At 44.8% G+C, this 12,522-nt stretch overlaps 1 protein-coding gene across 2 annotated transcripts in view; it reads right to left on the bottom strand.

Moving 5' to 3' along the window:
- LOC120927044 (catalase-like) overlaps positions 1–12,522 on the bottom strand; it is a 44,156-nt gene that overhangs the window by 25,413 nt on the left and 6,221 nt on the right. For both annotated transcript variants that reach the window (XM_040337470.1, XM_040337472.1), the window contains exon 2: positions 1,757–1,928. In XM_040337470.1, coding sequence (XP_040193404.1) covers positions 1,757–1,928 — 172 coding nt within the window. The remainder of the gene's footprint in view (positions 1–1,756; positions 1,929–12,522) is intronic.

Here is a 12,522-nt window from a genome sequence, read left to right as displayed (position 1 = left end):
ACGTTGTTTACGTCGGGTCACAACGTATTTACATAAAACACGCCCCCATTATATCCATTTGAATTCCGCGCCCTTACGTCGCCAAAGATACACTACGCCGCCGTAACTTACGGCGCAAATTCTTTGTGGATTCGACATAAAATAAATAAGTTGCGGCGGCGTAGTGTATCTTAGATACGCTGCGCCTGGCGGAAGATTACGCGCAGGTACGTGGATCTGCCCCAGTGTCTGCTCGGAAACTGAGTCCGAGGATGAGAGAACGTCCATGATAGGCGGAACTGTGTCTGCTGAGAAACGCCTATCACGGAAGGGACCAGGAGGAGACCGTGACTTTTAAACAATGAATGGATGCCCGCAGCCTGTCAATAATTTCAGGTACACTGACTCGAGCACAGTGAGGCTGCAATGGGCACAGTGAGGTTGGGCACAGTGAGGCGTGCAAATGGGCACAGTGAGGCGTGCAAATGGGCATTGTTGACCCTCTTTTCCACTTACAGTAGCTGCTGCAATCCCACCCTAGGCTTATACTCGAGTCAATAAGCTTTTCCATTTTTCTGTGGTAAAATAAGGTACCTCGGCTTATACTCGAGTATATACAGTAATATTAGAATCATGGAAGTGTTATCAGATATTGAGGCTAGGAAGAATTACAGCAGCACTAATTACCGCCCTCCCACAAATTCTTTACCCTTTCAGACTGCTAATTGTAACTGTGCCGGTTTAATACACTAGGGCTACTACAACGCTACTTTTTGAAATTTATATGGGGAGTAACCAGACTACATACTGTATCTCCAAGAAGCTACTCTTCTAGCCTAGGAACAAAGGTAGTGAGTAGTGTCCCCCATATAACTAGCTACTATTACAGCATCCAATTTGCCCCTCTTCTCTTCTTCTTGGGGTTGGATATGAGCTGTGCCCATAGCTATCATATGTATTGTAGTAGAACACAAGCATCTTTGTATATACAGCTTCATGCCCACACTCTCTGTAACAGAATGGGCCGTGACACCCAGAGACTTTGGAAGGATGGGGGGTACTCCTGTGCCAGCGTCACTAATGACTCTTGGGTCTAGGGTCACCCTGTGCCCCTTTTGGGCATAGGGTGACTGGGAAATATTAATTATAAATTACATGAGATGGGACATTACTGATAATTCATGTATTGCAGGAGATCTGGACATATTACAGTTTGATTTCATGCTGACCCCCAACCGGTCAATAAGAGTGTCTACTTAAATGCTTAACCTAGGCTGTTGAGATGCTAACTAGGTACGTCTGCTCCTAAGACCTTTCATTGTGTGATGCTAATGACACTGTTTTGTATGTGGAATGTGACTTATCAAGCTGTAGTAATTACCTCCTCTAATTGCTGAGAAGGGACGTCTGGGGGATGACTAATGATTAGCTCAACTGGATGTCATTGTCTAAGAGAAGGTGTATTGAAGCCCCCCATTGTGTGCTGTGTGGGTGGAGAGTTCTTTGTCCCTGTGATTAACTTTAACATGCTGTACTGTATATAAGAAAGCTAAGGAACCATTAAAGTCATTCATACATTTTGAAACCAGTAACTAGAGCTTGTGTCTCGGTTATTTGGGGAATGGGATGGATCGTGTCTGCTAGATTGTGGAGTGTCAGATAAGCTGTCGTGGGTTGGTGGAATGGAATATCGTAAACGGTGGTGACCATTACACTCTCCAATCCAGACAACTGGGATAAAGAGGCTGATCTTAGGGTCCGTGGTACAATATCTCACCTGCTCCTTTAGCGTGTACCACTCGCTCAGGGATCCTCTCCCGGCCAAAATGCGCCATCTCATCAATGAACACCACATCCTGCATCAACAGTGGCCCCCGAGGGCCGGCCGTAAGGACGTTAAGTTTGTCACCAATGGGAACTCCGGCCCCGGTGGTGAGGACAGTATTTTCCTACAGAGAAATTGATAACAAAAAGGGACATTAGGTCAGCTTTTCAAAATCTCCAATTAGTTCAAGTTCAAATTTAGATGCTGCAAAATATGTTCAAAGATTTTGTACTACTACCTGCCTTGCATGTTCTCCCTGTGCCTGTGTGGGTTTCCTCCAAGTCCCCCGTTTTCCTCCCATATTCCTCCCAATGCTTTGAGGGTTTTTGGCTCCTGACTAAATTGGCCCTGGTTCGTGTATGTATGAATGTGAGTTAGGGACCTTAGATTGTAAGCTCCTTAAAGGGGTTGTAAAGGTACAATTTTTTCCTAAATAGCTTCCTTTACCTTAGTGCAGTCCTCCTTCACTTACCTCATCCTTCCATTTTGCTTTTAAATGTCCTTATTTCTTCTGAGAAATCCTCACTTCCTGTTCTTCTGTCTGTAACTCCACACAGTAATGCAAGGCTTTCTCCCTGGTGTGGAGTGTCGTGCTTGCCCCCTCCCTTGGACTACTGGAGAGTCAGAACGCTCTCTACATTGCAGATAGAGAGAGGAGCTGTGTGTTAGTGGGCGTCCTGACTCTCCTATCAGATAGGCACTCTAACTAAATAAGCTCATGGACAGGGGCGGACTGACCATTGAGTCACTCGGGCACTGCCCGAGGGCCCCATGCCACTAGGGGGCCCCATCAGGGTTGCCAGGCTCTGTAAAACAAGGGACAGTATGATATGTACGAAACCGACATGCTTTTGATGTGAAAATCCCGAGATTTTAGCTGACCCGCCTCTGCACTGCCTCCTGGCATGGTGGCCATCTGTAAGCCCAGGGGCCCCATAATCTTCTGTTGCCGGGGGCCCCGTGAGTTGTCAGTCCGCCCCTGCTCATGGAGCAGGCTGACAACGCTGCTGCTAATTTGCCAGGCAGTGGTATAGCGTTGTCAACCGGCAAAGGGCAGGTGTTCCGTCAGATTAGGCAACCCATGAAAATCGTGTAACGGAAGTGACATTCCGCCAAGGCCATCTTAGTACACCCGCACATAGCCACACTAAGCCTACAGTCTGAAGTCGCCAAGAGGACTTTTTTGCACCCACTGAAATCTTGCATTTCACACTAAACTGAGTATATATCGTGAAATACAGTATTTAGAAGTCTGTTACAATGTTTTGTTATTTATTTGTAAAAGCATCGGTCTTCTGTCAGATTAGCAAACATGTGAGATCAGCAGGCTTGCCGCTGCTTTTTAAAGTCAACAGCAAAACAGTGTCACGGACTTCTAAGTACTAATAGGTAGATTCAGTAACATTGCCGCAACTTTGCGGCGGTGTAGCTTAAGGAATTTAGGCTACGCCACCGTAAGTTAGCGAGGCAAGTACATGATTCACAATGTACTTGCCTGCTAAGTTACGGCGGCGTAGCCTAAAGCGGCGGGCGTAAGGGCGCCTAATTCAAATGTGTTAGAGGGGGGGCATGTTTTATGTTAATAGTGCTTGACCTTACGTTTTTTACATTTTCCAGTGTGCATTGTGGCTAAGTACGCCGCACGGGCCTATTGATTTCGATGTGGACGTAAACTACGTAAATCGATATTCGCGGACGACTTATGCAAACGACGTAAACATTTCGAATCTCGAAGTGGGAACAGCGGCCATACTTTAACATTGCTATTCCATCTAATAGATGGAATAACTTTAGGCCTGATAATGGCTTACGGAAACGGCGTAAAAGTACTGCGGCGGCCGGGCGTACGTTCGTGAATCGGCGTATCTACTGATTTACATATTCTACGCCGACCGCAATGGAAGCGCCACCTAGCGGCCATCCTAAATATTGCAATCTAAGATAGGACGGCGCAAGCCGTCCTATCTTAGATATGTTTAAGCGTATCTCTGTTTGAGCATACGCTTAAACATAGGTCGGCGTAGATTCTGAGTTAGGTCGGCTTCTCTACTGATAAGCCGGCCTAACTCTTACTGAATCTACCTATATATGTCATGATATAAGCTCAGTTTAGTGGTAAAAATAAGTGTGAAATGCAAGATTTCGGTGGGTGTAAAAAGATGTCCACTTGGCGACTTCAGACTGTAGGCTTAATGTGGCTGATTGTGGGGTGTACCAAGATGGTGTCGACAGAACGTCACTTCTGTTACGAAATCTGACGGGTGGCCCAATTTGATGTAACATGGAATCTCCTGGTTAGAAGTTTTGACACAGTTTTACAAAGACTATTTCTTAAAGCGGAAGTAAACCCATCTATTTGATAGTTTAAAAAAACAGTTAACATTCCCGGCATGCCGGAAATGCTAGATGTCACATTTGCTTGTGCTCTCAATCAAACTGTCAAACCATCCAATGGCTGGTTTCATAACTGATCACATGTGCAGCATTGTGGCAGTTGCAGATTAAACAGAGGCCAAGATGGCAGCTTCCTTGGCTGAAAACAATAGGAGGGTTTACTTCCACTTTAAGAAAACCGTGAAACATAATTGCAAACATACTTGAATAAAGTTTTAGGTTTGACATACATTTTTAATTATTCCATATTATAGCACCGGCCTCACCTGTCACGCTCTTAGTCTGTGTTACAAAGGAATATAAGCACATTTGTATAGCTGCATAAAACAAGACAAAGGAAGTATAAGAAGAGCCCAACCCACAACTGATCACACCAGGAATGTGCATATTCAGAACAAGCGACTAGCGGGAGAAACAGTTTCTGGTTTGTAAAGCAAACTTACAGAGAAGAAAAAAAGAAAAAGACAAGTATTTCACCAAAGAAATACTTGCAATAATGCAATAAAAATGTAATAAATAGGGGTGCCAATTTTACCCAAATCTTTGTGCATACTTCCTGGGAAAAAGCAGTGAGACCCTTTTATGCTGGCCCTACGCTATACGAAAAATCGGCCGAATTCATTTTTCGAAAAACGAACATACGGTCGTGAGCGCAAACGATGGTGCCAAATCGTTCAGTGGACATAAAAAAATACATGTTTTGTTTGTTTTTTTACATATACCTAGTGCAGACAGTTCGGACGGGAAACATATTAATCTTTCAAATTATCGTTCGTTCGGTAGAAAAATTCCAAACTTGTCTTTCATTTTTTCGGCTCAAAAAACGTCCAAACGATAATCGATTTTGTGCCCATTAACCGGTTGCTGACCGCCGCATGTACATATACGTCCACAGAATGGCATGTACAGGCATATGGGCATACATGTACGTCCCCGCCCGGTACATGCGGCGGTCGGAAACCCGCGGGGAGCGATCCGGGACAAGGGCGCGGCTATTCGTTTATTTATTTTTATTATTTAGCCGCCCCCTCGCGATCGCTCCCCGGAGCTGAAGAACGGGGAGAGCCGTATGTAAACACGGCTTCCCCGTGCTTCACTGTGGCGGCTGCATCGATCGATGATGTCAGACCTACAGCCACACCCCCCTACAGTTGTAAACACACACTAGGTGAACCCTAAGTCCTTCAGCGCCCCCTGTGGTTAACTCCCAAACTGCAACTGTCATTTTCACAATAAACAATGCAATTTAAATGCATTTTTTGCTGTGAAAATGACAATGGTCCCAAAAATGTGTCAAAATTGTCAGAGGTGTCCGCCATAATGTTGCAATCACAAAAAAAAATCGCTGATCGCCGCCATTAGTAGTAAAAAAAATTTTTTTTATAAAAATGCAATAAAAATATCCCCTATTTTGTAAACGCTATAATATTTGCACAAACCAATCAATAAACGCTTATTGCGATTTTTTTTACCAAAAATATGTAGAAGAATACGTATCGGCCTAAACTGAGGGAAAAAAAATGTTATATATGTTTTTGGGGGGATATTTATTACAGCAAAAAGTAAAAAATATTGCATTTTTTTCAAAATTGACGCTCTATTTATATTTAGTTTATAGCGCAAAAAATAAAAACCGCAGAGGTGATCAAATACCACCAAAAGAAAGCTCTATTTGTGGGGAAAAAAGGACGCCAATTTTGTTTGGGAGCCACGTCGCACGACCGCGCAATTGTCTGTTAAAGCGACGCAGTGCCGAATCACAAAACCTGGCTTGGGCATTTAGCTGCCTAAAGGTCCGGGGCTTAACCGGTTAACTGGCCAAAAAACGAACGAACTTTCTAAATGACTGAATTTCGGCCTATTTTTCGTATAGTGTATGGCCAGCATTACAGGAGTAGGGGGGTGAGAACTCTGAGTATTTCTTCCATGATTACAGAATTGAGACATTTGAAAGGTACAGAAAATCATAATCAGCTGTAGATTGAAATGGAAATGTAATTTTGTATTCACAGTAGATTAGAAAATGGCTTGTGTGTCCAGATATAAAGCCCATGCTTGGTGATTTCATATTAGTGGCTCCTAACCTGGTTCAGTAGCTGCTCACCCGTGGCACCTGTGTGGCTAATGAACAGCTTCTGAAATCTCCTGGTAGTCACGGGCTCCTAGAAAAATACACAAAGCTTATTACTGCTGAGTGTCCGCAGTTAGTCACCCATAGCACCTGGATAGGAGGGTTGCAAAACCCAAAGCAACTCATTACAAATCTGTCTTTATAATCCCAAAGGCTTGCTTGTATGGTGCATATGTGCGCACGTGGGTGTTCTAGTCTACCCTTAAAGCGGGGGTTCACCCTATTAAAAAAAAACAAAAAAAAAAAAAAAATTTATTCTAGCATAAAATTCGGCATCGTAGCGCGAGCTACAGTATGCCGGTCTTACATTTTTTATCCCCGTACTCACTGTTTAATCCTACCTAGACGATTCCGACTGCCCACGGCGAATGGGCGTTCCAATCCAGACGGAAAGTGATTGACGGCCGGCTCTGGCACGCCACGCTTCTCCGGAAATAGCCCAAATAGGCTTGGCTCTTTACGGCGCCTGCGCATAGCCTGTGCGCAGGCGCTGTGAAGAGCCGAGACCTACTCCGGCTGACTTCGGGGAGCGTGACGTGCCAGAGTCGGCCGTCAATCACCCTCCCTCTTGCTAGGAACGCCCATTCCCCGCGGCAGACGGAATCGTCTAGGTACGATTAAACAGTGAGTACGGGGATAAAAAATGTAAGACCGGCATACTGTAGCTCGCGCTACGATGCCGAATTGTATGCTGAAATGTTGTTCAGCAGGGTGAACCACCGCTTTAAGCCCTGTACACACGGCCGGGAATTCCGTCAGGAAAAAAACGTTGTCAATCACTTCTGATCGAATGAACAAATATCAGAGTGTCCTCTCCTTTACTTTTATCTTTTCTCCTCTCCCTCTTCTTGTTACCACCTCATTGGTTCGTACTTGGGGTTTACGTAATACGTTTTTTTTCTTTATATCTCATCTTCTTTTGAGTATAACTCTCTCAAAAATGGTAGAACTTTGTGGGCACAACATGAGGCAAGGATAATTAGCATAAAAAATATTATTATTACAAAATGTTAAAAAATTGACAAACGACAACACCTTCTACTGGAGAAGGTCAACAAGTGTCCAGATAAGGAAATATGGAGGCATGGATCCTTAAAGTGGAGGTTCCCCCTAAAAAAAATTCTAACAATACATTCGGAAGACTGCTTTTTTTTTTTTTTTTTTCGTACATACCTCGATATCGCCGTTTCATCCCTCGGCTTCCGGGTATGAGTCTTGTGGGGCTGGGCATTCCTAGTTGATTGACGTTCCTCCGGCCGACGCATACTTGACGTCACGACTTTCCGAAAGAAGCCGACCCTATACGGCGCCTGCGCAATGACGTTCGGCTTCTGTCGGAAAGTCGTGACGCGCAGTATGCGCCGGTCGGAGGAACGTCAATCAATTAGGTCCAGCAAGACTCATACCCGGAAGCCGAGGGATGAAACGGCGATATCGAGGTATGTACGAAAAATAAAATAAAAAAGCCAGCCTACCCGCAGTGTAATCAGTCTTCGAATGTATTGTTAGAATTTTGTTTAGGGGGAACCACCCCTTTAAATAATTATTGGAAAGTCCATAGATGTATAATGAAAACCGTATAGGTCCATGAGCTCCTCCATGCTAGTGTGTCAACGCATTTCGCATTAAATTGCTTCCTCAGGACAAAGATTGGTAGGTGCTACTCATCTACCCTACCCATCTTTGTCCTGAGGAAGAAATTTAATGCGAATTGTGTTGACAGACTAGCATGGAGGCGCTCATGGACCCAACCATCTGATACTATACAGTTTTTCATTCAACATCTATGGACATTCCAATAATTATTTAAGGATCCATGCCTCCATGTCTCGTTATTTGGGTACTTGTTGACCTTGTCCAGTAGAGGGTGTTGCCATTTGGCAGATTACATGTAAGATTTTAACGTTTTGTAATAAAAAAAATGTTTTTGCTAATTATCCTTGCCTCATTTTGTGCCCACAAAGTCCTATCATTCTTTGAGAGAGTTCTACTCTTTCAATCCTTTTTCCCTCTTTTACTTGCATTTTTTATGATACAAATATTGAACAAGAACAAATATCAGAGTGTATGATAAAGAATCACAATTGAGTAGATCAAATGATCAGTTTTAATAGACTGTTTAGACTTATGCCGCGTACACACGACCGTTTTTCGGGTTCTAAAAAATAACGTTTTTTTTTTATGTCATTAAAAACGATGGTGTGTGGGCTTCAGAGCATTTTTCACAATCTAAAAATGGCCTTTGAAAATTTAGAACATGCTCTATTTTTTAACAACGTCTTTAACGTTGTCATTTCTAAGGTTGTAAAAAATGGTCGTGTGTGGGCTTTAACGACGTGAAAAAAACGCGCATGCGCAGAAGTTATGAGACGGGAGCGCTCGTTCTGGTAAAACTACTGTTCGTAATGGAGTAAGCACATTCATCACGCTGTAACAGACAGAAAAGCGCGAACCGTCTTTTACTAACACGGAATCAGCTAAAGCAGCCCAAAGGGTGGCGCCATCCGCATGGAACTTCCCCTTTATAGTGCCGTTGTACGTGTAGGTATCCATCGGTTAAACTATGGATAAATAAGCGATGGGGCCCACACACGATCGGTTTGGTCCGATGAAAACGGTCCATCAGACCGTTCTCATCGGTTTGACCGATCGTGTGTACGCGCCATTAGATTCCACCAAACCCTGGTTGAGTATGTCTGCTCCAAGCAGGCCGTCATTTTTTTCCTTGGTGACCTGGATTAGAATTACTAGTGAGGTTAAATGAGGATTTTATGCTGAAAAAATGGAGAACCATTAGGCCTCGTACACACGACCGGGTTTCTCGGCAAAAACCAGCAAGAAAACTGCTTCTTGCCAAGATTCCCGTTCGTGTGTACGAGACATTCAGGTTTCTCGTCTGGAAATCTGGCCAGAATCTCGACGAGAAAAGAAGAGATCCTGCTCTATTTTTTTCTCTTCGAGATTCTTGTCGGCCAGGCGAGAAACCCGAGAGTGTGTATACTTACCTGTCGCCGTGGAAACCCGCGCATGCTCGAAATTACTTTTGGCGCATGCGCGGTAGCTTCCACAGGATAGGTAGGGTGAAGCAAGATGGCGGCGAGGGCATCGAATGTGACAAGCGCATGCTCGTCATACGCGATGACGTAACCGTGTCTTTTCAAGAGAACCGCGGTTCTTTTGAAATGAAAGTCAGTACACTCCGGCGGCAAGAGTTTCTTGCCAAGAATCTCGTCAGGGAAAACGACGGGTTTTTCCTGACGAGATTCTCGGTCGTGTGTACGAGGCCTCACACGCACTCTGTTTCATCAAGAAACTTGCCCAACTGCCAGAAAGTAAAACGGGAAGTGGTGCAACCATCTCCTAGATGACCACCACGTCAGATCTCTTTACATTGCTCCACAGAACTTGCATTGCTCAAATGGGCAGCTTGTTCCTCCAAACTGTTCCTGATACTCAACACCTTTAGGTAGATTCACGTACATAGGATTACATTTAGGACGGCGCAGCCTAGCCTGTTTAGGCTACACCGCCGTAAATTAGTTAGGCTAGTAGTGATTTTCCAACCACTTACCTGCAAATCTACGGCGGCTTAGCCTCAAACGAGCGGGCGTAAGGGCGCCTAATTCAAATGACTAGGAGGGGGGCGTGTTGTATTGAAATGAGGCTTGACCTCATGTTTTTTGACGTTTTTGGACACTGCGCATGTGCCGGGCGACTACATTTCCCAGTGCGCATTGCGGCTAAGTACGCCGTACGGGCCTATTGATTTCGATGTGTACGTAAACGACGTAAATCCCGATTCGCGGACGACTTGCGCAAACGGCGTAAAAAATTCGAACCTCGCAGCGGGAACGGCGGCCATACTTCACATTGTTATTCCACCTCATTTCGGCGGCCTATCCCTTACGGAAACTACGTAATGCGACGGTGTAGGCCTGGCATACGTTCGTGAATCGGCGTATCCCCTAATTTACATAATCTACGCCGGCCGCAATGGAAGCGCCATCTAGCAGCCAACAGAAACATTGCAAGCTAAGATAGAACGGCGCAAGCCGGCCTATCTTAGCTTTGTTTAAGTGTATCTCTGTTTGAGAATACACTTAAACAAACGCCGGCGTAGATTCAGAGTTAGGTCGGCTTATCTACTGATAAGCCGGCCTAACTCTTTGTGAATCTACCTACTTGAGCGTACGTCCATTCCCTTGGAGGAAACAGTACCCATAACACACATGTTCAGTCAGCAAGAACATACAAACCTAATGCATTTGATATCCCTCATGGGTCAGTATTTGTTATACTTTTTTCGTCATTGGGGTGGGGGGCTCCGGTGTGCTATTCTCCAGAGCTTACAGGTACAGACTCCAGTTGTGGTTCTGTCCAATGCCCCCATCATCTGCTCCTGTTTCCTACTGGTCCTGCAACACTCCTCATCAGCTATTGGTCAGCCACCAATGATATGACTCTTGCAGATGCACACAGAACTTACATTGTAAATGGGGTATATATTATGTTTTTTTTTTATTTTTTATTATTCATTAAATTGTATTTAGGAAAACAAGGAAACAAGTGCTGTATTCAGAAAGCACTTGCCTCTAAAGTTGCGCCGGCGGATCGTAAATCCCCCGGCGGAATTCAAATTCCGCGGCTAAGGGGAGTTTACTATTTAAATCAGGCGCGTCCCTGCGCCGATCGTACGGCGCATGCGCCGCCGGCTAAATTTTCCAGCGTGCATTGTTCCAAATGACGTCGCTAGGACATCATTGGTTTCAACGTGTACGTAAATTACGTCCATCCGTATTCGCGAACGACTTACGCAAACGGCGTAAAAATTTCAAAACTCGGCGCGGGAACGACGGCCATACTTAACATAGGATACGCCGCATATAGCAGGGGTAACTATCCGCCGGAAAAAGCCGAACGCAAACGACGTAAAAAAAAAAAGCGACGGGCGGGCGTTCATTTCTGAATCGGCGGAACTGCTCATTTGCATATTCCAAAAAACGAAACGCCACCTAGCGGCCGGCCTGGAATTGCAGCCTAAGATCCGACGAAGTCACTTACACCCGTCGGATCTTAGGGAGATCTATGCAGAACCTGATTCTATGAATCGGCCGCATAGATACGACGGACGGAACTCAGAGATACGACGGCGTATCAGGAGATACGCCGTCGTATCTCTATCTGAATCCAAACCAATACGTTTTCGCATTTTTTTGTGGTAAAATTGGGTGCCTCGGCTTATATTCGGGTCGGCTTATACTCGAGTATATACAGTGATTGGTTTATTTTTTCAGCCTTTGTTGCATATTAGTGCTGCTGCTCTACTGCAGCTTCTTTGCAGCCATGTCCTGTCTACTTGTACTTCAAAGATAACAGCATGGTGTTTCTCAAGGTCTGTTTCCTGATGGTGACAACAGCGGCCCATCCATGCCGTCACTGTGTGTTGAAATGTCCACTTGCAGTCTCCATCAGAAGCCCAAGTGACAGCTGATAAAGTGTCTGCATCGTCCACATCAAACCCATCAGTGATATTAGACAGAAAGGCTGCAGGCGCAGCAGAGCTTCACCACTTGTGACTCACATCCAGGTCTATACAGTATCAACACATGTTCCCGCCTGTGTGAGTTATGATAGGAATGTGAACCTACAACAATGAACAGCAAATCAATAGGCGCACTTTGAAGAGACCCTGTCACAAGCTTAAAAACTTGCCGGAAAAATCACAGAAATATCAAATATTTTATATGCGTACTTGCAGGGATTTTATCTTCCATAAAAGTTTTTATACGCTGGCAATGTACCCCTGAACTTGTTAGAAAATTCGAGAGAGAGTCCATTCCCTAGCAAAGCCCCTTCCCTCCTGCCATGTCATAGTTTTATGCTTTTCTGGGACTATCTAATTACTGTCTGTGCTGGCCCAGCTGCCCTGCCTCTCCATTCAGCTCGCCACATAACCTGTTGTAGCTCCCAAATACTATATTATTATTCTTCTTTATATTGTATATCTGCCCTGAATATTGTTTGTTATTTACAATGCTATAGAGTTGCCTTTCTCAAGCAGGGTTCTGTGGAGCCCTCGGGTTCCTCCAGAGCAGTGGCGGCTGGTGCTCAAAATTTTTGGGGGGGCGAAAACAAACTTGCATCAATTGCAGCCACTGTGCCCATCAAGCGCAGCCACTGTACCCATCAAACA

Source organism: Rana temporaria, chromosome 2 (assembly GCF_905171775.1).
Source record: "Rana temporaria chromosome 2, aRanTem1.1, whole genome shotgun sequence".
Classification (NCBI taxonomy): Eukaryota; Metazoa; Chordata; class Amphibia; order Anura; family Ranidae; genus Rana; species Rana temporaria.
This window is presented reverse-complemented; position numbering and strand designations above follow the sequence as displayed.